The sequence below is a fragment of the Chionomys nivalis genome, chromosome 2 (genome assembly GCF_950005125.1).
Source record: "Chionomys nivalis chromosome 2, mChiNiv1.1, whole genome shotgun sequence".
Classification (NCBI taxonomy): Eukaryota; Metazoa; Chordata; class Mammalia; order Rodentia; family Cricetidae; genus Chionomys; species Chionomys nivalis.
This window is the reverse complement of record NC_080087.1, coordinates 77,670,660-77,698,215: the sequence shown is the minus strand read 5'-3', so window position 1 is coordinate 77,698,215 and position 27,556 is coordinate 77,670,660. Positions and strand designations below refer to the sequence as shown.

General features: G+C 51.6%; 1 protein-coding gene across 1 annotated transcript in view; it reads right to left on the bottom strand.

Annotated features, from left to right (window-relative positions):
- The window catches only part of Exoc3l2 (exocyst complex component 3 like 2), a 32,306-nt gene extending 5,193 nt beyond the window's left edge, over nucleotides 1–27,113 (bottom strand). Inside the window, exons 1-10 of the mRNA XM_057762304.1 lie at nucleotides 27,058–27,113; nucleotides 20,793–21,328; nucleotides 16,365–16,956; nucleotides 12,423–12,534; nucleotides 9,977–10,078; nucleotides 9,722–9,822; nucleotides 8,960–9,070; nucleotides 5,840–5,975; nucleotides 948–1,070; nucleotides 386–541 (exon numbers count right to left, since the gene is read on the bottom strand). Of these exons, the coding sequence (XP_057618287.1) occupies nucleotides 386–541; nucleotides 948–1,070; nucleotides 5,840–5,975; nucleotides 8,960–9,070; nucleotides 9,722–9,822; nucleotides 9,977–10,078; nucleotides 12,423–12,534; nucleotides 16,365–16,956; nucleotides 20,793–21,312 (1,953 nt within the window). The 5' untranslated portion in view covers nucleotides 21,313–21,328; nucleotides 27,058–27,113. The remainder of the gene's footprint in view (nucleotides 1–385; nucleotides 542–947; nucleotides 1,071–5,839; nucleotides 5,976–8,959; nucleotides 9,071–9,721; nucleotides 9,823–9,976; nucleotides 10,079–12,422; nucleotides 12,535–16,364; nucleotides 16,957–20,792; nucleotides 21,329–27,057) is intronic.
- Nucleotides 27,114–27,556: the final 443 nt, after the last annotated feature.

Sequence of the window (27,556 nt, the reverse complement as noted above, 5' to 3'; positions counted from 1 at the left end):
CGAGAGGTGTTCTTTCTGCACCGTGTGGATGCCTGGAGCCCCAGAAGCCAGAATGTAGTGTTGGATGAGCTACAGGCGATTGAGAGCTGTGGTGTGGGTGCTGGAAAGAGAACTCGAGTTCTCTGGAGAAGTAACCAGGGCTCTTAACCCTAAACCATCTCTCCAGTCTCCGCGCCCCCCCCCCGTTTTGGGGTGTTTTTCTGACCATAAATTTGCAGTCCTCCTGTCTCAGCCTCCCTAATGCTGGGTGGCAGGTATGCACCATCATGAACCCGGTTTCTGTTGAGGGTCCCTTTCCCAGAGCCTCTCCTCATCCTGCTTTGGTAGCCAAGCAGCCCCACCCCCACTCCGCGCCTCGGTTTCCCCAACCCAGCCTGGCACTCACCAGCCTCCGAAATAGCCGCTGCAGCTGCGCTGCGTCCTCACGGAGCCTCCCGGCCACTCGACTGCGGGTCCTCGCAGAGCGACACCGCAGGCGCCCGCGCAGCAGTGGCCGCACGTACTCCACGAGCGCCCGGCGGTGCAGTTCGGCGACCAGCACCTGGGGACAGCGAGAGACCGGGATGCTGTCTATATGCTCCAACCCAGCAGGTTCATGAGGCACCCCGGTTCCACGCTCTGCGTACCCAGACAGAACACTCATGACATCCGATGGGAACCCGCCCATTCTCTCAGAGTGCCCAGCCCCTCTACACTCAGGCCCTCTCCGGGTCCCCTCATCCTATCAGACCCTTAATCAGATATGACACACACCATTCTCCCTAAAGCATGCCCCACCCCAGGCTCCCCACAGTTTCCCTTGAAGAGGACCCCACCGGTCCCTGCACCTTAGTTTCCAGGGGGCACGTCTCCCATCTGCAGCCCCCAGATATTCGAGGTGCCACCAGACAACCGACACCCCACTTGCTAGGGTCTCCCCCAGAAGGAGAGCATTCGGATCAACACACCTGGTAAGGCTCATCCTGCATTCTGCGCAGGGCCAGGGCCTGGGCGCCGAGTGTGCCCACGATGCCATCCAGAGCCTCAGAGCTGCTCAGCCACTTCCTGCGCATCAGTTTGTTGAAGTGCGGCTGGGTAGGACAGTGTGGAAGGGCGGGTTACAGCTTCCTCCCCCCCCTTCCCACACCTCTCCTAGGCAAAACTTCTTATCCTTTTGACGCACAGTGCACGGGCTGGCCTTGAACTCTTGATCTCCTGGCCCCCATCTCCCAAATACTGGGATTACTGGTGAGTGCTGCCACTCTGGGCTAGGACCACTTCATTTCAACTCTCCCCAAGGGAAGAACAAAGGCAGTGTGGTGATTGTGGACATATTGGTGAGGAGCCTTGTTGCCTTGCTGGGACTTCGAGCCAGCCAGCACAGTTTCAAAAATGGCTTCCTGGAGAAGAAAATCCACGCTCAGAGGATATGAGACAGGCTGAAGAGGAGGGACGAAGTGCCCTGACAGGTGCGGGATTCGAATAGCCACGAGCTTGTGAGAACCCGTATGGAGTTCGACGTGGCTAGAGACGCCATATGAATCATTTTCTTTTTTTTTTTTTGGTTTTTCGAGACAGGGTTTCTCTGTGGCTTTGGAGCCTGTCCTGGAACTAGCTCTGTAGACCAGGCTGGTCTTGAACTCACAGAGATCCGCCTGCCTCTGCCTCCCAAGTGCTGGGATTAAAGGCGTGCGCCACACAGCAAAATGAAAACCGGGAACCCATAGCTGGGTGTGGTGGTACATGCCTTTAATCCCAGTACTCTGGAAGGATTTCTGAATTCTAGGCCAGCCTGGCCTACACAGGGAGTTCCAGATATAGTAAAACTCTGTTTCAAAACAACAAAAATTGGGGACCCTCCTTCAAAAAACAGGACTGTCAGAGCCGTGTTTCTTTTTTTTTTTTTTTTTTTTTGGTTTTTCGAGACAGGGTTTCTCTGTGGTTTTGGAGCCTGTCCTGGAACTAGCTCTTGTAGACCAGGCTGGCCTCGAACTCCCAGAGATCCGCCTGCCTCTGCCTCCCGAGTGCTGGGATTAAAGGCGTGCGCCACCACCGCCCGGCCAGAGCCGTGTTTCTTATCGTTGTCATTATCACTGTTGTGCTGGGTTTTTGGTTTTTTGAGACAGGGTTTCTCTGTGTTGCTTTGGAGCCTGTTCTGGAACTCTCTGTGTAGATCAGGCTGGCCTTGAACTCACAGAGATCCATCTGCCTCTGCCTCCCGAGTGCTGGGATTAAAGGTGTGCACCACCACCGCCTGGCATGTGCTGGTTTTTTGAGACAGGGTTTTTCTGTGTAGCTCCGGCTGTCTGGAATTCCCTCTGTAGATCAGGATGGCCTCAATTCAGAGATCCACCTGCCTCTGCCTCTCAAGTGCTGGGATTACAGGTGTGCGCCACCACGTCAGGCTTTATCATCATTATTATCAGTTCAATTGCTCCGTCGCTGAATAGTAGTCTGATCATTTTCAAACAGTCTCATGTACCTCAGGCTAACCCCCAACTTATGTAGTGGAGGATAACCCTGAGTTTCTGATCCTCCTGCCTCCATCTCCCGAGGTCACAGGCAGATACCACTATAACTTTCTATGTTTAATTTTGGAACAGGGTCTTATTGTGCAGCTCAGGCTAGTCTCCATCTTGGGATGCTCCTGCCTCAGCTTCTCAAGTCTCCAGACTGTGAAAATGTGCTGACTGAGACTTTGAAGAAAACAACCAGAGAGAATTAGTCCTCACTCGCCTCCAGTGAGTGTGTGCTGCGAGTCGTGTGATTCCCTGGTGGCTATTCTCAGTGCGTGATGGAGAGACACTTAATGGTTGTGTCTGGTCCATTGGGCAGGGCTGGAGCAAACAAGGTCTCCTGGGACGTGAAGAGGGTCAGCTTTCCCTTGGCAGCAACAGGGGACTTGTGGGAGGTTGTAAGTAGGGAAGGGAGAGGGTCAGGTCCCCACCCTGCTTGGCATACACCAGCATTTGCGTATGCACCCCCCATATATACACACACACACATACATATACACACATGTAGATACATACACACATATGTACACACATGCACATACATACACTCACACACAGTCACGCATACTTAAACACACATATATACATGCACACATATACACACATGCAGATACATACACCCACACTTACACTTATATATACACATACAAACTAATACACATATAGACACACATACATATATGCATGCATACACACACAGGCACACACACACACAGTTACCAGTACTGAGGACAACGCTACCAGGGTACAGACTGAATATTCATGGCAGCTCTGACTCCTTGAATCTCCCTTTCAGCTGTCCCTCCTCTGTGGTCCCATGACAGTTGTTCCTCCCAAACTCCTTCCCTTCCTCTCTCATCTACCAGCTTTCTCAGACCTTCCTATGCCTCTAACTGTGCATCTCAAAACCACAGGCTTCTCTGGGCATGGAGACTCGTGACTGGAAGCCTGGTATTGGGAAGGGTGAACCAGGAGGTCTTGGGAATTTGAGGCCAACCTGGACTACATAGTGAATACTAGCTAGCCAGAGCTACAGAGACCCTGTCCCAACGCCCCCCACCTTTAATCCCACCCTGAAGGTGCAGAGGCAGGTAAATTTCTGTGAGTTCCAAACCAGCCTGGCATTATAAAGAGACTATATCTAAAATAAACAAACAAAATAAGGGATTCAGTGGGAGGAGAGTTGGAGAAGTGGCTCAGTGGTAGAGCACCTGCCTAGAATCCCCCAGTGAGGAGCTGGGGGTGTGGCTCAGTGGTAGAGCCCCTGCCTAGAATCCCCCAGTGAGGGGTTGGGGTGTGGCTCAGTGGTAGAGCACCTGCCTAGAATCCCCCAGTGAGGAGCTGGGGGTGTGGCTCAGTGGTAGAGCCCCTGCCTAGAATCCCCCAGTGAGGGGTTGGGGTGTGGCTCAGTGGTAGAGCCCCTGCCTAGACTTCCCCAGTGAGGGGCTTGGGGCATGGTTGAGTGGTAGAGCCCCTGCCTAGTATGGGAAGTGCTGAGCTTGGTCCCCAGCTCCTTAAAGGTGCAGGAAAGCAAAGCCCTGGCACATCTGGCTGCAGTAAGTGCTTTGGGAGAGGAAGCAACAGGGAATCAGTGCTAGAATTCTCCAGGACCCCTACTCTTCCTCCTCCTGCAACAGATGTGGGTAGAGCTCCCCTGGACATGTTGACTCTGAACTCCTAGGCTCAAGGGATCCTCCTGCCTCAGCACTCCTACTAGCTGGAGGTACAGGTGTGAGCTGGTACACGCAGCAATCTGGGTCCAGTCATAGTCCTGTCATATTTTATTTGATTTTTATCGAGACGGGTTCTCACTCTGTAACTCTGGCTGCCCCAGAACTCACTGCAGACCTTCCTGGCCTCAGACTGCCTCCAGAATGCTGGGATTAAGGGCATGTGCCACCACAGCTCGTGGGCCCAAGGTATTATGTTTTTAAAATATTTAAATTATTAATTTTTTTTTTTTTGGATTTTCGAGACAGGGTTTCTCTTTAGTTTTTGGAGCCTGTCCTGGAACTAGCTCTTGTAAACCAGGCTGGCCTCGAACTCACAGAGATCCTCCTGCCTCTGCCTCCCAAGTGCTGGGATTAAAGGCGTGCGCCACCACTGCCCGGCTAAATTATTAATTTTTATTTTATGTGCATAGTTGGCTGTGTGAGGGTGTCAGATTACCTGGATTTGGAAAGCTGCCATGTGGGTGCTGGGAATTGAACCTGGGTCCTTCTGAAGAACAGCCAGTGCACTTAACCACTGAGCCATCTCTCCAGTCCTAGAGATTGTATTTTAAGTGGGAATGATCAGAGAACATCTGCCTAAGAATGAAAGAATCTGGGGCTGGAGAGATGGCTCAGAGGTTAAGAGCATTGTCTGCTCTTCCAAAGGTCCTGAGTTCAATTCCCAGCAACCACATGGTGGCTCACAACCATCTGTAATGGGGTCTGGTGCCCTCTTCTGGCCTGCAGGCATACACACAGACAGAATATTGTATACATAATAAATAAATATTTAAAAAAAAAAAAAAAAAGAATGAAAGAATCTGGTCAGTGGTGGTGCAAACTAATCTCAGCACTAGGGAGGCAGAGGTAGGTGGAGCTCTGTGAGTTCGAGGCCAGCCTGGTGTACAAAGAGTTCTAGAACAGTCAGAACTACACAGAGAAACTGTGTCTCGAAAATTCAAAATAAACAAGTAAACAAATAAATAAAAAGATTTGAAAGAAGGGAGGAGGGCAAGCCACGGGGCTAAGGGAGGAGGAGCATCTGAGCGGAGAGAACAGAAAGGCCCAGGGCCCGAGGCAGGAAAGCAGTAAGGAGTAGGAGTTACTGTGTGAGTGGAAAGGGGTCTCGGAGGTGGGAGGATATGAGGTCCTAGAATAGCTGACTAGGGGGCCTGGGGCACAGCGAGGCTCCTGGCTTTTTCTATCGGGGATCTGGGAGTCTAGGCTGAATTCTGAGCATAGAAAGGGTGTGTAGGGTTCCTTTATACTGCTACTGAATGGCTCTTTGCCTCCCTGTGGTCCACAACACAGGACCTAACCCACTTATTACCTCACCCCCCCCCCCACACGACATTTAAAGAGGCTCTGGGCCATAAAGAGGCATGACTTTGGGGGACCTCAGTAGGGAAAGTACTACATAAGCCCTCTTTTGCTGGCAGCTCTGCCCACCCCATTCTACCACATCCTCCCACCTCTTCCTTCCTATGCTCCCTTTCCCCCCAAACAGTTCCAACATGGCATCACCCCAGCCTTCCCTGTTTCCCCGAACACTGAATCATGGGTTAGAAGGAACTGTGGGGTGTGGGGGCAATGCCAATTCATCCTGAAACTACCCCACCCCCTCACACTCACTTGTAGTTCCTGGAATAACAACTCAGCAAGGACACGATGGCAGAGTCGGGTCACACGGTCCAAAGCGATGGCCGAAGCTTCCCGGGCCGGCTCACTTTCAGGGGGCCCCACCCTGGCCAATCGCTCAGCCAGAGACCTGTGGGGATCAACAGGGCTCAAGAGTCCAACCTTCCAGCATCTGAGTGCCCCTGCCAGAACCAGAAGGGTCTGGGGTAGCAGGTCTATGATCCCAGTGATGGAGGAAGCTGAGGCAATGGGGATATAAAGTTCAAAGCCAGCCTGGGCTGCAGAGTGACTTTAAGACTCGCTTGAATGGGGCTGGAGAGGTGGCTCAGTGGTTAAAAGGACCCAGGTTCAGATCCCAGCACCCACAAGCCAGCTCACAACCATCCATAACTCCATAGGACATCACAGCCTCTTCTGACCTCTGAGAGGACTGTATTCATGTACAAACAAGCACACATGCGCATGCACACACACGGAGAATAAAATAAATCTTTTTAAAAAGACAGAAAGAGAGCAGGGCAGTGGTGGCACACACCTTTAATCCCAGCACTCAGAAGGCAGAGGCAGGCAGATCTCTGAGTTCAAGTCCAGCCTGGTCTACAGAGTGAGTTCCAGGACAGCCAGGGCTACACAGAGAAACCCTGTCTTGGAAACAAACAAACAAAAGACTAAAAGTCCATCCAGTTCAAGGATAAAACTCCTGCCTAGCCTGCTAGGTCTTGGATTAGATCACCATCAATGAGAACAACAGAAAAGGACCAATCCAGACACTGTCAGAACACAGGTCAAGAAGAGAGCCCTGTGAAGAGAAGTCTGCGAGCTTGTGAGAAAACCCTAAGAAGCCAAGACCAGAGTCTGTGACCTGAGTTTCTTCAAAATCCACAGAATTGCTCCTGCTTCTGTGCTCTTCCCAGGCGTAGTGGGTAGGAGAGAGTCTGTTTCAGATCAGTCGTCGCCATGGCTACTGATATTTGTTTATATGTCTCTATGGAAAAACACGCTTTTGTTGCATGCGGCTTGTCTGCCATGCGTGGCTTGTCCTTGCGATTTGGACACTTTACACGTGACTCCTCCTACCGCCAGAGTACAGACTGTCTGATGCTCTGAATAAAGTCAGCTATTCCCACCTCATTCATCAGCTCCACTCTCCCAGGTTCTACCATCTCTAGAACTGAGACAGGGTGTCTCTGTGTAGCCCTGGCTGGCCTAGAACACAGAGATTCACCTGCCTCTGTCTCCCGACTGCTGGGATTAAAGTCATGCACCGCCACACCCAGCTGTCTTTTTGAATGCATTGGTAATTGTTCAAATACCTGTCAGAGTATATGCAGATAATACTAATGGTATGGATTTCTCCCAAACGGCCAGACCGTGGTGGTAAGGAGGATTATTATCACCATTATTTATTATTTTATTTATGGGGGCGTGCCTGCCACAGTGCACGTGTGGAGGTCAGAGGACACCTTGAGAGTCAGTTTTCTGTTCCCATCATGTGGGCCCCAGGGATGAAACTCAATCTGTTGTCACCACTGAGCCATCTCACTCATTGAATTGAACTCCCAATTTTATAAAAGCCGCCTAAGGGGTGCAGCTTGGTGGTAGTGCAGTAAGCAGGCTGAAGGTGCTGGGTTTCATCCCAGTCAGCGACAATAAATCAACAAAGCCAGCGATGGCCACGCTCACCTGAACTCCCAGCACGCGGGACGCAGGCTCAGGAGGATCAGAAATTTAAGTTTGTTTTCAGGGATACGTGAGACCCTGTGCTAAAAGCCCAATCAATAAGTGAAACTTTAAAAAATTATATATGGCCTGGCGTGGTGGCACACCCCTTCAATCCCAACACTCTGGAGATGGAGGAGAGCGGACCTCTGTGAGTTCAAAGCCTGTCTGGTCTATGTCTACACCGTAAATTCCAGAACAGTCAGAGCTATAGAGAAACCCTGTCTCAAAAAGTAAATGCAATTTAAAGTAAATTAATAAAAAGAAAAGTTCCTTTGCATGCACATGTGGGGGCCACAGGTAAAAATCATGGGCTGTGGAATATTCCTTTACACTGTGTGAATATATGTCACTGTGATTGGTTTAATAAACAAGTTGACTGACCAATAGCTGAACAGGGTAAAGCTAGACAGGAAAGTCAAATTGAGAATGCTGGGAAAGAGAAGGGTGGAGTCTTGGGTCACCAGCCAGATGCCAAGGGTCAGGAGATGAACGTGCCATGTTAATAAAGGTACCACCTCATGGTAGAGCGTAAATACGGAATACCAGTTAACTTAAAATGTAAGTGCTAGTTAGTAATAAGCCTGAGCTATTGGCCGAGCATTTGTAATAAATACAAGCCTCTGTGTGGTAATTTGAATGCAGCTCCTGGGATGGGAAAACTCCATCTACAGTTAGGTGTCATCATCAGTTGTTTAATATTATCTTTTAAAATGTGTTATGGGTGTTTGCCTGCAAGTATATCACTGTACCACTTTTGTGTCTGTAGCCCTTGGAGGCCAGAAGAGGGCATCAGATCCATTGGAGTTGGAACTACACACAGCTGTGAGCCTGATAAAATGGGTGCTGGGAATCGAACTTTAGTCCCATGGAAGAACAACCAGTGTTCTTAACCTCTGAGCCATCTCTCCAGCCTCCACCTTATTTTTTGAGAAAAGAGTTTCAATAACTTCTGGGAATCCAGACTCAGGCCTTCCTTCTTTGACTATACCCACTGTAGTTCTCCAATTCTTTTTTTTTTTTTTTAATTTATTATGTACACAGTGTTCTGCCTGCATGTATGTCTGCACACCAGAGAGGGCACCAGATCTCATTACAGATGGTTGTGAGCCACCATATGGGTGCTGCGAATTGAACTCAGAACCTCTGGAAGAGCAGCTTGTGCTCTTAACCTCTAAGCCACCTCTCCAGCCCCCTATTTCTCCAATTCTAACACATCAATATTCGCCTTATATAGATGGATGCTGCAGTCCAGACATCCCCCAGATCCGATGCCTCTGAAGTTGCACGTCTGTGCTCCCGGCCCTAAGCTCAGTGACACCCACCCAGAGGCCCACTTGCTCAGTTCAGGTGTCACCCAAGCCTCCCACACTCTGTCCCCATGGGTGTTCTCACCTCAGGGGGGGCCCACAGTTGACCAGCGAGATAGTTCTACTGACGTAGGTTTCAGAGGGCAGCTCTCGGATCCCTGGGTTCTCGTGGAACCGCTCCACTCGCTGCTGAAAGCTGACAGGAGAGGGGACAACGGGCACAACTCATGGCACGTGCTACTGGGTCGGAATCCCGTGACAGACGCTCAGCCTGTCAGTTAAAGCAGATCCTACTCCCCGGCATCTCTGATGCTCCTTTTCTTATTTTCTTCTTATTTTTTTTTTCCTTTTCTTATTTTCAATCACCCAACCCAAGAGCTGGAGGTTGAACCCAAAACTCTTAGGTGCTAGGTAATCCTTCCAGGACTGAGCCACACCCCAGCCCCTCACTGGGGGATTCTAGGCAGGGGCTCTACCACTGAGCCACACCCCAGCCCCTCACTGTGGGATTCTAGGCAAGTCTTCTACTGGTGAGCCACACCTCCAGGATTATTGTTGTTTTTCTTTTCTTTTCTCCTTTTAAAGATAAATTTTATTTCAAATTATTCATATGCACGTGTCTCTGTGCACACGCGTGATGGTGCCTGGGGAGACCATAGACATTGCATCCCCTGGAGCTGGTGTTATGGACAGACACCAGCCATCTTACATGGGTTCTGGGACTGAACTTAAGTTCTCTGGGGCACACTTCCCCAGTCCTCCTCTGCCTTTCACCCCGACTGTCTCAATGTGAACCAGATCCCGGTGGCCAGCCCCCTCAGACCCACCCTCTCCCTATGCCCCTTACCTCTGCAGGAACTCTGCCAGCCCCCCCAGGCAGCAGTGTGCCATCCTCTCCACAAACTCCTGACTGATACGGGGTGCTCTCTCTGTGTGTTCTTCTAGAAGCTGTGTGGACCAGGAGGAGGCACAGAGACACAGTAGAGGGGTTGGTCCCCCTCCCTCCCCTCCCACACCCCAGGCTATCCCCTTCCTTCCCTCCCTCCCATGCCCCAGGCTATCCCCTTTCTTCCCTCCCTCCCATGCCCCTTCCTCCCATTACCTCACAGACATCTTGGGCCAGGTTGCTGGGCCGGTAGTCCAAGCTGCCCCACTGTTCCTCGTCTTCCTGTAGCACTTGAAGGAGAGCTGCTCGGGTCTGAGTCTGCGACAGGTGGTGGACCAGCAGAAGTCAGAGCAGCTGGGGCCTTACCATCCTCTCACCACCATCTAAGTACCTTCACCAAGAAGTTCTGGGCTCACCCCACAAACCCCAAGGTCAAGGAGATACTTGGAACCCTCCCCACCCCACCCTTGCCTCCTCCTTTCCCGCCTGTGGTCTAGGACTTAATATTAAAACCATGTGGGGTTTTTTTTTTAAGACATAGATAAGGCAGTCGGTAGTGGCACACACCTTTAATCTCAGCACTTGGAAGGAAGAGGCAGGCAGATCTCTGTGAGTTCGAGACCAGCCTGGTCTAGAGTTGCAGGACAGTGAGGGCTACACAGAGAAACCTTGCGCGCGCGCAAGAGAGAGAGAGAGAGAGAGAGAGAGAGAGAGGAGAGGAGGAGAGGAGGAGGAGAGGAAAGAGGAGAGAGAGAGAGCATGTAGGTGCTCAGAGAAACCAGAAGGTGTCAGATTCCTCTGGAGCTGGAATTACAGGTGGCTATGGGCTGCCTGATATGGGTGCTAGAAACTGAACTTGAGTTTCATTTAGGTGCTGAACTTGAGTTTCATTTAGGTGTGTGTGTGTGTGTGTGTGTATAGATATATATCTCACATATGTACATATGTTTATACACACACATAAACATCTATATATTTTTTTCATTTGTTTTCGAGACAGGGTTTCTCTGTCCTGGAACTCCCTCTGTAGACAGGCTGGCCTTGAACTCAGAGATCTATGTGCCTCTGCCTCCTGAGTGCAGGAACTGGAGGAGTGCACCACCACAGCTGACTACACCTTGTATTTTTAAGCTTTCTCTTGCAGCCGAGGGCTTAAAAGGTGTCCACGTTACTGTTTGAGGGTGGAAGGCTCTTCTACTGGGTTCTGCTGAACACTTAGTTTAAAGCACTCACATTTGGGCTGGGAAAGTAACTCAGTGACAGAATCCTGACCTCACAAGAGCAAGGCTCTAGGTCACTCATGGCACCATACACAGGAAGAGACACATCTAAAAGATCTGTGTTCTGATTCAAGAATGCCAAAGGCTGGGGGCTGGAGAGATGGCTCAGCGGTTAAGAGCATTGCCTGCTCTTCCAAAGGTCCTGAGTTCAATTCCCAGCAACCACATGGTGGCTCATAACCATCTGTAATGAGGTCTGATGCCCTCTTCTGGCCTTCAGACATACATGCAGACAGAATATTGCATACATAATAAATAAATATTTTAAAAAAAAAGAATGCCAAAGGCTAATGGACAGGTATTTAGCTCAGCGGTAGAGCCCCTGCCTAGAATCCCCCAGTGAGGGGCTGGGGTGTGGTTCAGTGGTAGAGCCCCTGCCTAGAGTCCCCCAGTGAGGAACTGGGGGTGTGGTTCAGTGGTAGAGCCCCTGCCTAGAATCCCCAGTGAGGGGCTGGGGTGTGGCTCAGTGGTAGAGCACTTTCAAAAGGTCCCTGTTCCATCCCAGGAATATGTGGGGGGCACAAAAGGAATTTTCGAGGTTTGCCTATCTGATTCGTTAGTGTCCTCAATTGAGTAAGCGGGTGTAGCTTTACACGTGTGGTTCCATGTACATGAGGTAAGACCTATCATTAACCACTTGTTTCTGAGACAGAATCCTACTATTCAGCCCTAGCTGGCCTGGAACTCCGCATATAGACCAGGCTGGACTCATCGGCCTGCCTCTGTGTCCCAAAGCCATGATGAAAAGGTGTCGCCACCTGTCTTGGCCATTCCCTGCTTCTCTTCTCAGCTGTGTGAGCATATTGTCAAGATGCCTACATGCCGGGGTACTGTGAGTATTGGGGTCTTGCAGTGAGACTCTGGGACCTGGGTCTGAATCTCTCAAACCTTTGTGTGTTGGGGGAGTGCTTAGGAGGTGACATAAAATGTAGACATGGTCAAGAATGGTACCACAGGCAGTGATCTCGGTGCTGGGGAGACCAAGGCAAGGGGATTATGAATCCTAGAATGAGACTGTGTCAAAAAAAAATTCTAAGAAGAGAGAGACAGAGAGACACAGAGAGGAAAAGAAGAAGAAGGAGAAGAGGAGGAGGAGAGGAGGAGGAGGAGGGGGAGGAGGAGGAGGAGGAGGAGGAGGAGGAGGAGGAGGAGGAGGAGGAGGAAGGGAAGAAGGGAGGAAAAGAGGTAAAGGAAGAAAAAAGAAGGAAGGAAGGAAGGAAGGAAGGAAGCTCTCCTGTGGATTTGCGTGTCAATGGCCTTTGGACGGAACTCAGGTCACCACAGGGAAAGGGAAATGGAAACTGAGTTGGGGAGGGGAACCTGCCAAGCCCCTTGTGACTTCCAGAGTCCGTCCCCACCCGAAGTGGCCAAGTCCTAGGTACCTTCACATCAGTGACACATTCATCTTCCAAACCACGCAGGGTGCCAGCGGAAAGGAGGGGCCCCAGCTCCCCGTTCTCCAAGGCGACCATGTCTACCAAGCCCAGGATCTCCCTGAGGTGGAGAAATAAGAGACAGAAGGTCTGTGAGAGATGGGGCTGAGCCCCAGAGCCCCTCCACGTGTCCCCACAGTCTGGGTGTCGGTGACCCTAGGCCACTCCCTTCCTCCCTCGAGCTGCCTTTCTCATCTTTCAAAGGAAGTGTTTAGAATTATGTTTCCCTTGGCTCCAGTGCTCTGAGTCAGCTCTCCTGATGGATGGTGTCCGGGCAAGACTTAGCTGTCAAGTTCAGGCTTGATGAGCAGACTTGAGCTTCACGGGCGGAGGCTCCCTTGGGCCTCTAACTTTGGGAGCTTCACCTCACCTGGTTGGAGGGTGCTTTCCAACTTAGCTGCGCACGTGCCCCTTTCAGGTGAGGCTAACATCCTCACCATCGCCCACCCCGCACCTCCCATCACCCACCCTCACCAGATTTTTCTCGTGGGATCTGCTTGGTCAGAAATGCCATCTTCCTCTGATTCAGACTTAGCCCGCATTGATTCAGACTTAGCCCGTGTCTTATCTTTTCCAGGAGCTTTCCAGACCCATATCCTGCTGTTACCTGTCATGGGTAGTCTGAGACCTCCCGAACATGAATTCAAAGGGCTCTGCCTTCCTTTTCTTTTGATGACAGCATTCTGATCTTTTAAATATTTTTTAGGGACTAGGTAGCCCAGGCTAGCCTGGAGCTCACTGTATAGCCCAGGCTCAGTTTGAACTCCTGATCTTCCTGCTTCAGCCTTCCAGCTGCTTGAGAGCACAAATGTGTGTGACTAGGCACCTGCGTCCTCATTTGGTACATTCCTTCATTCTCTGACATGTGGTTTGGAGATGGCTAACTTCTTTCTTCCCAGGGAAGAACAATGGAGTTATCTCCATATCACACCCTTCAATCCCCTCACAAAGTATAGTCCATTTGGGGATTCAGAGGCTCAACAGATGTAAGATTCCAGAATTGGAAGGAAGGGCCCGTGGCGCTGAAGCTCCCAAAACTGGATCAGAACTCAGCGATCAGCAGAGTGGGGACAGTCAGGGTCAACAGTGACAAAGTCCAGTGACCAAAAGGGAGTGGAACAAAGGTTTAGGCTCCTTAGCACTAACTCACCAGGCTGGAAGAGTTATAAACCTACCAAGCCTCAAAAAAATATATGAGCCAGGCAGTGGTGTCACATGCTTTTATTCCCAGCAGAGACAGGCGGATGGATCTCTGTGAGTTCGAGGCCAGCCTGGTCTATATATCAAGTTCCAGGACAGTTCCAAGGCTACACAGAGAAACCCTGTCTTGGAAACAAACAAAAACAAGAACAAAAAATATCTGGGGGTTGGAGAGATAGTTAAACTGCAAAGAGCACTTGCTGCTCTTGCAGAGAACCTGGGTTCAGTTCCCAGCACACACACTGGGTGGCTTACAATCGCCTGTCAGTCTAGCTTCACCATATCCACCCCCTCCACCTGTGGCTGCCGTTGGCACCGGCACACAGATACACATGCACAAGCACATGTATGCGCACACACATGAATGAAGAATTTAAATCTTTGTAAAATATCTGCCCAGCTGGGCAGTGGGCGCATGCCTTTAATCCCGGTACGTGGGAGACAGAGGCAGGCAGATCTCTGTGAGTACAGAGCAAGTTCCAGGACAGGTTTCAAAGCTACAGAGAAATCCTGTCTCAAGACAAAACAAAACAAAAATCTACCCAGCAGGCTTGTCTCACTAGATACTTGGGAGGTTGAGAGGGGAAGATTGGAACTTCAAGGCTTGCCTGATGTACAGAGTGAGTTCAAAACCAGTCTGGGGTACAGACTAAGACCCCGTCTCAACATGAAAAGATAAAGGGACTGAGGCTGTAGTTCAGTGCAGACTGCTTGTCTAGTATGTGAAAACATGCAAGACCAGGGGTTTAATTCCCAGAATATAGACAGACAGAGACAGAGAACTACTATTTTTGCTTGTTTATTTTATTTTGTTTTGAGACCGTGTTTTCTTGTGTAGCCCTGGCTGTCCAGAAACTTGTTCTGTAGGCCAGGCTGGCCTCAGACTCACAGAGATCTGCCTGCCTCTGCCTCCCGAGTACTGGGATTAAAGGTATGCGCCACCACTGCCTGGCAAGAGAGCTGCTATTTTTTAGACCATTGCATGTAGCATGATCAAAAGGGGCAGGCTCTAGGGTTCCACCTCACATTGCCATATGCATGTGGAGGCAGAAGACAGACATCTTTATGGAGTCTGTTCTCTCCTTCCTCCCTAACACGGGCTCTAGGGTTCCACCTCACATTGCCAGGCTTTCACAAGTATCTTTACCCCTGAGACACCTCACTGGTCCCTCCCAATTTTATTTTATTTATTTTGAGACAGGGTCTTTCTATATAGCCCTGGCTGTCCTATGTAGACCAGGCTGTTCTGGAACTCACAGAAATCCACCTACCTCTACCTTCCTAGTGTAGGAATACAGGTGTGGGCTCTCACACTCGCTGCCTTCTGGAATTCTCTCAGACTGAGGGTCAGTGGGACAGAGATCCATGTTGCTAACGTCCTGGGACTGGAAGGGTAGACAGCTCATCCCTTTCCAGAAGGTCCACAGCACTGAGCTGCTAGGCCCGCTGTGGATTAAACAGTGCTGAGAACTCAGAACGAGAACACTGATGGTGTTCTAGGTCTGGAAGGACTGCAGAGTTAAGATTTGAAGTCCCCAAGAGGCAAGCCACTAAGGCACAGGGACTTACTATGGACGGTGCTAACTGCCCTGGGCCAGTACGAGGACCCCACGGCCATCAGCGTTGAGTTTACAGAGGTTCTGGGACTGGAACAATCAACAAAGCTGGTGCAGGGAAGGACACGAGTGATACAAGGGTCAACGCCATAGACGGCCCACATTTGCTAGGGTCTAATATGACGATCTGGTAGTGTGCACCTCTAATCCCAGCACCAGGGACATCCTACTTAGCTTTAATTACCAACTCGACAAAAACCGATCTAAGAGAGAATCCTCAACTAAGGAACCCCTCAGATGAGTCCCTGGGGGAATGTCATAGGAGGGTGCAGCCCATTGTGGGTGACCCCACCCCCTGGCCAGGGCATCCTGAGCCATATAAAGAAGCTAGCTGAGATACCTGCCAGCCAGCCAGCACCACGCGCCCATGGTTTCTACTGTGTTTCCGTGGCTGTGAGTTCCTTGGTCCTAGGACACCCTGTGTGGAACAGCTAGCCAGACTGCCGTCAAGTTTCTGCCTAAGTTCCTGCCCTGATGTCCCTCAGTGAGAGACAGTGCAGACTGTGACCTCACTGAATGAGTCCTTTCCTCCCATAAACTGCTTTTGGGCAGAGTGTATTTTTTTTTTTTTATCACAACGAAAAGGAATGAAAGAATAAGGGAGGCAGAGGAGGATCGGAAGGAGAGCTTTGCAAAGTGTCAAGTGTCAATACTGCAGGTGACGAAATTTATCTGAGGCTTGATTATTGTTAATTGGTGGAAAGAAAGAAGAGGAGGAGGAGGAGCTGGAGCGATGGCTCAGCGGTTAAGAGCGCTTGCTGCATTTTTTTTTTTTTTTTTTTTTTTTTTTGAGGAGGATCTGAGTTTGGTTTCCAGCATTCACACTGGGCAATTTACACCCGCCTGTTACTCCAACTCTAGGGGGAACAGTGTTTCTTTCTGGTCTCTTTCAGGCACCCGTATGCCTGGGCACATACATATACACAGATAGGCATGCCTATAAGTAAAAATTTAAAAAAAAAAAAGGAAAAAAGTTCAAGTTAGCCTGGGCTACATGAGCCCCTTCCCCTAAATCCAATAGCTCAAAAAGGTATCTGGGGTAAGGTGCGTACGGCCCGGGGCGTTCCAGGCTCACCTGGGGTACACCTGATAGTGCCAGTGGAGCAGGGCGTAGCGATCAGCGAGCGGAAGCCTGCGGCGCGCGGCCGCCCCGAGCCACTCGGCCATGGCCTCGTGGTAGCCGCGCAGGTAGACGGCGCCGGCGCGCAGCCCCGCGGGGTAGGCGGGCGCCAGACGACCGCGCACGGCGGCCACGTCCTCCAGCAGGCGCGCGCGCAGAGCCTCCAGCTGCCCCGCCAGCGCTCCGCGCGCGCCCGGCGCCGCCGCCTCCTCCAGCCGCTCTCGCGCCGCGTGCGCCACCGCCTCGGCCCAGCGCGCGCGCAGTTTGCGGGCCGCCGCGGGGCCGCGCCGCGCGTCCGCCGCCTCCTCCTGCTGCAGCACGCGGCCCAGCTGCGCCACCGCGCCCGCGCCGGGCCCCGGGGCCGCCAGCGCCTCGCGCACCAGTGCCCAGAGCTCGCGCTGCAGCGCCTCGTACAGCAGCGCCACATCCCGCGCTCGCCGCCCTGAGCCCGCCTCGGCCTCCGCCGGCGCCTCTGCCTCCAGCTCCAGGATGTGCTCGTCCGCCCGTGCCAGCTCGCGCTTCTGGATCAGACCCAGGATCTCCAACACTGTGGAGGGGTTTGGGTGGGGGAGAAAAGGGGGTGTCAGGAAGTGGGGCAGGTGCCCCAGGACCCGCAAAATCAGAGAGTGGAGAGATGAGGAGAAAGAGCGCAGGACACCAAAACTGAAAGGTGAAGGATGTGGAGAGGGTGTCAGCGCTCGGGACGTGGCCACTAGTTCCCCCCCAAATGAGAGAGTGAGTGTGATTGTTAACCCTGGTGACACTCGCCCTTAACACCAGCTCTTGCACACAACAGAGCAGCCTGGGCTACAGAGAGAGACCTTGTCACAGAACAAAAAGAAAACAACAAACAAAGTGAGAGGGCACCGTGGCAAAGGTGCCTGCTGCCAAGTTTGATGACCCGAGTTCCATCCCAGGACCCACATTTCCTGGAAAGTGTTCTCTGTCCTCCATCTATGCATGTGCACACAAGAGGTAGGGGAGACACAGAGAAGAGAGATACAGAGAGACAGAGAAGAAAAAGAGGAATGGGGCTGCCTGCAATCCCAGCAGGAGGCTGAACAGTTCAAGGTCTTGGGGTTGAAGATCTGATCCCCTCTTCTGGCCTCCTCAGGCACACGTGTGGTGCACAGAAATACATGCAAAGCACATACACATAAAGTAATAAACTAATTTAAAAATGAATTCAAGGTCTACCTAGGCTACATAGCAAGTTTGAAGCCATTTCTGAGATACATGAGTCTCTGTCTCAAAAAAGAGTCAGTAATAAGTCCCCGGAAAGGACCAAGACAAGGGAAGGAACTGGAGAAGTAGAGGTTGAGAGGGAAGATGGAGGGCTAGGGCCAGGAGCTTTAGGGCCAGGAGCTTTGGAGAGAAACCTGCCTATGGAGCAGAGGCCACAAGAACAGCAGGTGACACAGAGAAGACAGATGTGTGGTCTCACATCAGTCATCTTCCCACTTGGGAGGCTGAGGCAGGAGGATTGCCTTGGGCTCCGGGCTGTCCTGGGCTATGTTCTGAGCTTCATGCTAGGCGGAGCGACAGACACAGAGAGGAATGTGATGAGGGAGGAAACAAGAGATGAGAGGGTTCAAGGAAGGAGAGGGGGTGGGGGAGAAGAGAACAGTTAGAGATGCAGCCAAGGATGGAGGTTCGCAAGAGAAAACAGTGGGATTGGAGGAAGGGGCTGGGACAGAGAGGAGGGTCTGAGTGCGACTTGTGGGGTTGAGAGATGTGCTCAGATCCAGTTAAGTAACTGATGGCGAGAGCCATGGGGGGGAGCAAGGGGCAGGCTGGTTAGGGGTCTTTGGGGGTAGGATGGCTGTGATGGTAAGGCCACGCTCTACAAAGGTGGGACCCACTGTGAAAAGGGGCGTCATGGGTTTGAGAGGCTTTAAGTAGAGGCCACAGGGGAGGAGGGTCCCGTTGGCCAAGAGTTACCCTCAACACCTCCCCCCCTCGCCGTTTCCTCCCTGGCAGAGAAGCTATTTCCTGAGCAGCGCTATTTCTGCCCATCCGTTTCCAGAAGGCGGGGGCTCCAGTCACCCCCTCCTCACCTCTCTGCAGTGCCCTCCCAGTCCCCAGGGAGCCGGAGCTGAAATAGCCTCTGTCCAGGATGTGGAGGGCATCAGAGGACAGGAGAGGCTCCAGGAAGGTCCCCCGACGATTCATGAAGTAAGGGGTGGGGCTGAAGCTAAGAGAGGGTGGCACAAGCTGGGGAGGAGGACGGAGTTTGGGGGAGGCTGGGAAAAAGACAGAGCGAGGCAGAGGGCACTTTAGCATCCGAGTGAGCTTGGCACCACGATTTGCAGACTGAGCAAGAAAGCCAGGCACAATGAGGCAGACATAGCCTACCTACCAGGGCAGAAGAAACCTGAAGTTAAGGCTAGTTTGGGCTACTTTAGAGACATTGTCTCAAGCTGAGGGAGAAAAAAAGAACAACAAAAAAAGAGAGCCAAGTTTGGTGGCACACGCCTGTAATCCCAGGACAGAGGCAGAAGGATTGCCCTAGAGTTGGAAGCTAGTCTCATTCATGCAGATCTACAGATGGAGCCAGGGCTATAAAGTGAGACCTTCTCAAAAACCATACAGAGCCTGGAGAGACCACTGGAAGAGCAGAGGACCCAGGTCCAGTTCCCAGCACCCACATGGTGGCTCACAATGGTCTAACTCCCTCTCCAGGGGATCCAGTGCCCCCTTCTGGCCTCTAGGGCATTGCACACACACGGTGCACATATATGCACACAAGTTCATAAACTATCAATAATAAAAACAAAAAATTCCCAAATACAAAACGGTAGAAAGCCATGGGTTCAATCCCCTTCCCCCCACACACAAAAAAGGAAAGGAATTGAATTTGTCCGTTTATGTTTTGGGTTGTGAGCCTCACTGTTAATGGTTGAACCATCTCTCCAGAACCCATTTATCCATTTTTATTGTTTATATGTGTGCGCATGATCGGGGAGGGAGCAAGCACACATGCACTGATGCAGGTATGGAGGTCTTCTGACAGCTTTGTGAGGTTGCTTCTCCCTTTCATCTTTCCCGGGGTTCCAGAGATGGAGTTCCAATTTCCAGGCTCTCCCAGATAAGCTGCCTCACGGGCCCAGGCATCGAGAACATGATGGTGGCTCAGGAAGAGAGGGACACAGAGGAAGCATGGGTCGTGGCATGGGGGTGGGGTTGAGGATGAGGATGGGTTGGTAGTATGGGTTGGCTGTGTCCCCTCAACCAAGCTGTGACTTCTAGTCTTCCAGTATTACGAATGTGACCTCAGTTAGAAATACGATCTTCCCAGACATCATGGGCACAGCTCCTAAGCCAAAGGTTGGTGTTCTTAAGAACAGAAAACTGGGGGTAAGGACAGGGCTCAGCAGGTAAAGGCACTGGCTACCAAGCCTAACAAACTGAGTTTGATCTTCCGGATCCACACAGTGGGAGGAGAGAATTGACTCTTGCAAGTTATTTTCAGTCACACACACACACACACACACACACACACACACACAGAGAGAGAGAGAGAGAGAGAGAGAGAGAGAGAGAGAGAGAGAGGAACGAGAGGGGGGCAATTCCACACAAGGATGAAAGATCGGAAGGATGAGTCTCCAGTTCCAAGGCAGGAAGACTTCCAGCAGCCAGCCAGAGCTGGGAAGAGGCATAGAAGAGTCCCCTGCAGGACGCCTGTTGTGTGCGTCCTGGAACCAACTATCTCTACTCTCTAAGGCACCCATGGTGGCCATAGGAAGTAACCCAGGTACTGCGGGACTCGGGGTGAGCAGCTGGGGCGGGAGTTTTTGAAAAGCAAGTCTGAACATGACATTGAAGCTGGAGGTGGAGGGAGGAGGTGAGGTTCAGAAAGGAATGGGTGGGAATGATGCTATGCAGCCTGAGCTAGGGCTGGGGTGGGGTGTGGGGTGAAGCTCAGGGCCAGGCGGTCTTAGGCTGGGGAGGAAAAGAGACTGGGGGCTGGGGAAGGGGGAAACGGGGCCTTAAGAGTTCAGGAGCATGGGACATGCTAGCTGGATTTTCACTTGGTGTCAGACATGGACATGAGAAGTTGGAAATGGCCTTTGTGGTCGTTAGCATTCATCGTGTGTGTGTGTGTGTGTGTGTGTGTGTGTGTGTGTGTGTGTGTGCAGTTATTTGGGTTCCAAGGATTCAACTCGTGTCGTCAGGATTGTGCAGCAAGCACCTTAACAAACTGAGCCATCTTACTGACCCAAATACGGACTTTTGGAGGGAAGGGTGATTGGACATGGGCTGTGTGACACAGAGGAAGACTGGCATGAGATTAGGTAGAAAGAAAGGGGACCCCACCCCTAAGGGTTGATGGGTGCAGCAGTGAGCCCCCTACTTCTGCATCAAGAGTCCCCACTCACTCACCAGACAGTGGTTCCTTCATCTTTGGGGGCTCCGGGACTTTGGGTGGGGGCTCAGGGGCCGCCTCACCTGCAGGTACCACTCTCTCTGCCAAGGATGCCCGTCGGGGCTTGGGCCCACGACCAAGTCTCAGGAATGCCAATCTTCGAGCGGCTTCTCCAGTTGGCTCCTCATCGCCGTGGGTTCGGAACCCCTGAAGTCGGGTCAGGAGGCCAAAATCGGCTGAGCTCCTTCGTATGCCTGGTGTCAGCACACGGCCCAAGAAAGAGCGGCCTTGCCCATCCCCGGGGCTGCCTGCTCGCCGGCCCGAGGTCCAGCCCAGTCGGAAATGGGCCAGACCAGCGAGCTTCTCCAGCGTGGCCCGCCGGCCGCACGACGTCCCATTGGGCAGTGTCCCCGGCTCCCGAGCTTCTTCTTCCAGCGCTGGAGCATCTTCAAAGGGGTTGCGAGAGGACCGCAGGGGCAGGGTCCCTGCCCGTGGCACCTTAGGGTCTCCCACCCCCAGACTCTTCAGGATTGGCATTTTGACAGGCTGGTACCTGGAGAAAAATAATGACCAAAGTGGTGTGGGTGACGGTGTCTGTCCTTGTGTGCTGAGGGCTTTGATTAGACGGTGCCAGGCACAGGTCTGGACACTTAGAGGTTACAAGCCAGGCATCCTTGCACCTCCTTAATTCCAGCATATGGAGCTGAGCAAGAGAATCGAGAGTCCTAGGCAAGCCAGGGATGCCTAAGGGCAACTGATCTCAAAACTTTGAAGACAAAGACAGGTGTGGCAGTGACCCTTGGTACTGAGCACTGGGGAGGTGGGGGCAGAAGGATCAGGAGTTCAAAGCCTTTAATGGCTACACTGAGGTTTTAGGGCAGCTTGAACTAAACCACGTGAAACTCTCCCTGTGCCACACACCTCTCTTTCTTGCTCTCTCTCACACACGCACATATATACACTCTCTTACACACACACATATACACACTCTCTCACACACATATACACACTCACACACACACATATATACACTCTCTCACACACACATATATACACTCTCTCACACACATATATACACTCTCACACACACATATATACTCTCTCACACACACATATATACACTCTCTTACACACACACATATATACACTCTTACACACATACCCTCTCTCTCTCACACACACACAAAGCTGATGATATTAAGATAAAAAGGATGGATGTGGTGACACAGCCCTATAATCCCAGCAGTCTAGAGACAGAAACAGGAGGATCGACACCTGTGCAGCAACACGGTCATTGGGAGCTGCAGGCCAGCAAGACTAGATAAAACAACAAACAAACAAACAGCAACTAGGAGCAAAATAAAACAAAAACTGTAATAGGGGTGTGGCTCACAGGTAGAGCTCCTGCCTAGAATCCCCCAGTGAGGGGCTGGGGTGTGGCTCAGTGGTAGAGCCCCTGCCCAGCTTGCACAGGCTCTGGGTATGATACTCAACACTGCCAAAAGACAAGAAACTTAGTGGGTCTTGGGATCCACTCTTGGCAGCCTGTGGGGATACAACTGTGACAGTTAGGCCAGAGCCAACCACACAGGGCTCAGTGTCCTGCGTCCTGTCCATCTCTATGTCTCCATCTCTGGTCCTTTGTCCCTCCCTATACCCTCCTCACAACTGGAAACTATGACCACTTCTCTGCCCCAGACTCAGGTTTTTGTTTTGTTTTGTTTCAGACAGAAGCACAGGCTGACCTAAGACTTGTTATGTACCTTCAGATGGCCTCAAACTTGAGGTGATCCTCCTGTCTCAGTCTTCTAGGTATGCCTACAGCTATGAGCCACCATATCAAGCTTATTTTAATTTTCGAGGTAGAAATCACATAGTATAGGTTGGCCTTGAACTCCCGATCCTCTTGCCTCCACTTCTGGGATATCAGTATTGCACCACCATGCCCTTTCAGCTTCTTGGCACTTGTAGCTCAGCTTTGAAAATTTCCACATAGCATAAACCTGATCCTTCCCCTCCGGAACCTTCCATAGCTCCCCAGTGCCATTGGTACGACGTTCAGGTCCCTCATCAGAGCCCTGGGGTCTGCGGGCTGGGCTGCACACCTCCCTGGAGCTAATAAATCCCCTGGTTCCTCTTCTCTGGGCTGTGTCTCCAGGTCTCCCCACATGGAGCCAGGTCTCCATGCTTTGGAGCTCAGTTCCAAGGCTGCCTCCTCCAGGAAGTCCTTCTGACCCTTGGGTCTCTTGACCCTGGGCTCCCCATGGTTCCCTCTATGGTGGTCCTGTCTGGGGACAGGTCTGCTTCTGGACTAAGAGCCTGGGGCAGGCAGGGCAGGGCTTGTGTCCTCCGTCACTCCTGTGTCCCTGGCTCAGAGCATGGGTCAGGCACTCTGGAATGGGTGCTAACAGGAAGCAAAGGAAGGAAGGAGGCAGACAGTTCATTCCTTGGGGGGGAGGAGGTCATGAGGAGCGGGCCACACAGGACCTGAACTCTGTGACAAGGGACTTGGGCTGTTTCCCAAGGGAAACACTGTGACCTTACCTTGTTGTCAGCATTGTGCCCAGAACTCAGGGCCTGGTGGATGAGGGCCCATGCCCCACCATCGAGCTATACCCTGGATTATCATTCTAACTGTATGCATACTGTGTGTGTGTGGACGCGGTCTGGAATGTCACAGCACATATGAGGTAGCCAGTTTCTCGATCTCAGACCCTCAGTCTTGGCCGCAAGCACCTTTACCCACTGAGATTTCTCAGGGACCCCTTGTTTCTTTTCTTTTCCTTTCCTTTTTTTTTGTAAAATGCACCCTTCAGAGTCAGCAAGATGGCAGAGACAGATAAATCTCTGTGAATTTGAGGCCAGCCTGATTTATATAGAGGTCTTTATAGTTCTAGCCAACCAGAACCTCACTGTATAGACTGTATCCAAAATAAATAAATAAATAAGATAATGCCGCTTCCCAGGGCAAAGGATGCAACTCAACAGCAGAGCTCTTTCCTGGTACACGTTTGTCCCTGGATCCCATCCTCAGCACCACAAAAACAACAAAACAAAACAAACAAAAACCCCCAACAAAATAAATTAAATGATTGATGAAGTACTCCACACATTTAGAAAAGTATTAAAAACAAAATTAGTAGTCCCGCATAATAGCTCAGAGCTCAGGAGTTCAAAGCCAGCCTGGGCCACACAGTGAGTTCCAGGATAGCCTGGAATGCAGAATGAGACCCTGTCTCACAAAACCATAAAAGATGGAGGTTGCAGAGTTGGCTCACTGGTCAAGAGCACTGACTGAGGTCCCGAGCTCGATTCCCAGCACCCACACGGCAACTCACAACCATCTGAAACTCCACCCCTGTTCCTATTCTGGCTTCTTCAGACACCAGACATGCAAGTGGTGTGTTGATTACATGTGGGCAGACCATGAAAACAGAAATGGCCTTGCAGTGTCTGTGTCTCGCAGCTCAGCGCTTCCCTTTCCTCTGCATATGTGATGCACCCGTGACGTTTACTGATGTATAGCCACACTGTCTGGTTCACCTGCTTTAAGGGCTGCGTAATATTCCAGACAAAACTGGGTAAATAAACCACTGGATGCTCATTATATTTATATTATATATTATAAGGGCTGGACCCATAGCGAGTTTGTTCAATATTACATTATATATTACATGGGCTAGACCTATAGCGAGTTCGTCATTATATTATATTATATTATATTATATGGGATGGACCCATAGCGAGTGTTCATTATATTATATATTTCATGGGATAGACTCATAGCAAGTTTGTTCACCATATTATATTACATATTACATGGGATGGTCCCATAGCGAGTTTGCAAAGGGATACTGCAGAGCCGTGCACCTTGGAGAGAGGCTACGGCTAAAAGTGCTGGTTTTCGTGGTAGAATCTGCATTCCCACTCTCATCCTCCACTGTTTAGACACACCGTTTTCTAGACGCACCGTTGTCAACCTCCCTCCAGTTTCCTCGGTCCCTATCCCTGAATGAGGCAGTCACCATAGCAACCCTTTGCTTTTGGAGCCCCCACGGCGGTGTACAATCGATACACACTCTCCCATGGGCACACACTATTCACACACCGATTTATTAGTCTTCCGTCTTGTGGAAGGCTCTACATGCCTCACCCAAAAAATGGCTCCAGGGGCCGGTGGGGTGGCTCAGTGGGTAGAGGCACTTGCCGCGGAGCCTGACAACCTGAGTCTGATGCCTCATCTTCACACGGTAGGAGAGAATGAACTACTAAAAGTGTCTTCTGACCTCTACATGTGCACCGCGGCACACGAACGCCTGACACACACGCACACAAACCAACTGTAATGAAAAAGTGGCTCCGTTCCTCCCAGTAACGGCTCCAACGTCCCCCAAACTACCTCCAAGTCCTGTAATGACTGCGGCTCCCAACTGCACCTAGCAATGCCCAGACTTCGTCGGCCACTCACTCTCTGGTACCCCTCAAACCATTCCCAGCACATTCCCGGCATTTCTAAACTTAAGCAGCATTTACCACAACCCCCCCACCTCTTTCCCCTTCCTGACTCCGACACCTCCCTCTGCAACCTGGCTCCGACATCCTGCCCCCTCCAACGCTCTCCGCTGCCTCCCGGTGCCCAGGCCCCTGACTCACTTCCGAGCCTCTCTCAAGCCCCTAGCCTCCGGGTTCTGCAGGATGTCTAGGCCACCAGTGTTTCCCTCTCCCGGCCCCTCCTCCTCTTCCTCACTGCCAGCCTTTCCCCAAACCCTCATCAGTAATCCTAACACTGTCAAGCCCTCAGCATCGAGCTAGGTATGGTGACACAGCAATCCCAGCACCTGTCCCAGGAGGCTGGGGCGGGAGGACCACAATGCTTTTGACACCCTGGGTACAGACAACCCACAAACCCGGTGTGGTAAGAGCATGCCTTTAATCTTGGCACATGGGAGGTAGAGGCAAGAGGTCAATCTGAGGCACTTGAGATCAAACATCAAAAGCCAAGGCAGGGGATGTGGCTCAGTGGTGCAGCCGGCAGATGCCCGGGGCTTGCAGCTTGCCCGAAACTCCAGATTCCCAATCCAGCATAGGGGGGCACCAGCGGTGCAGACCTGTTTTCCAGGCACTCGAGACACCCATGCCGAGGACCAGAGCATCAGGATCATCCTTGGACATATAGGAGTTTGAGGCCAACCTGGGCTACATGAGACGGGGGAAAATCTCTCTCTCTCTCTCTCTCTCTCTCTCTCTCTCTCTCTCTCTCTCTCATCTACCTACCTATTTATTTGTTTATTTGTTTATGTGTGTTTCTCGAGACAGGGTTTCTCTGTGTCGCCCTGGCAGTCTTGGAACTCGCTCTGTAGATCAGGCTGGCCTCAGATTCACAGAGATCCACCAGCCTCTGCCTCCAGAGTGCTGGGATTAAAGGGATGCACCACTACTGCCCAGATGAAAAATAGTGTTGTTTGTTTGTTTGTTTTAAAGCTCTCAAAGCCTGCATTTGGGAAGTGTTCCTTCCAGGCTAACCGTCCTAAAGCCTGACTCTCGCGGACCTTGATTCCAGCATCTGTGAGCAGCCTCCCTAGCTAATCCTAGCCTTGCTCACTCTCTCTCTTTTTAATTTTATTTATTGATTTACTTATTTTGTGTGGGGGAGGTCCACACATGTCATGGTCTATATGTGGAGGTCTTGTGTAAATTTTGACAGTCAGCTCTCTGCCTTGCAGGTCTCTGAGGTGGAATCCAATTCCTCACGGCAGCAAGCACCTCTAACCACTGAGCAGTCTTGCTAGCCCTGTCTTTTCTTTCTTTTTTCCTTTCTTTCGTTCTTTCTTTCTATTTATTTATTTATCTAGACAGTCTTGATCTCTAATCCAAGCTGGTTGGAAGTCACTATGTAATCCAAACTGGCCAGCCTCCCGCCTAAGCCTCCTTAGTCCTGGGATTGCAGGTATGTGCCCGTAGCCAGGTTTTCTGGGTGCTACCACCCTCATCTTTTGGGAGGCAGCAAGAGCTGGACCCCATCATGCTTCAGCCCCAATCAGAGTCTGTTAGTCCTCCAAGAGCGGCCACAGACTCTACCAGTCCTTCCTCCCTCTCTGGAACCCAGAGCCCTCCAGGCCTGGCCGGCGTGCTGCCTTCTGCCTCTCCCGCAGCGGCCACCAAACTCAGCCTTCAGCCTCCCCCTGCCCATTGAACCCTTCTGCTTTCTAGTCCTGGGTTCTGATGGGGCCCCCATCCTTGGGAGAACCTGGGGGCATGTATTCTTCACCCCCAGACACTCACCTTCTGCTTTCTGTCCGTGCCTGTCCCTCTGTCCCCTCTTGCTGTCCAGTCTTCAGACTACTTGGGCCAAGACTGCTGAGAGCTTGGATCTGAGGAGGGGGGGCTTGGAGGAGGACAGTTTCCTGTCAGGAAGCCCCTCCCTCTCTGGGGCCAGGGGCTGGAAGGCCCCATTATCTGTCTGTCCTCCTAGGCCAGGCTGTGGTTGGGCCCTGCTGTGACAAGGGCCACAGCCCCCTGTTCCCCCTTAGCCCCCCCTCCTAGCTTTGCCGGAATCTGCCCGCCCTTCTGCCTGCTTTTCACGCCTCCCAAGGTAACAACACCATCCTGTGTACCCAGGGGGGGACACCCTGAGCTGGACAGCGGCCACAACTGAGCTCTCGAGTAATGGAGCTGTGGATGGGGTCTCAAGGGAGCATACGTCCCTCTCCCCCACCCCCCGAGACAGAGTTTCTCTGTGTAACAGTCCTGGCTGTCCTAGAACTTGCTTAGTAGACCAGGC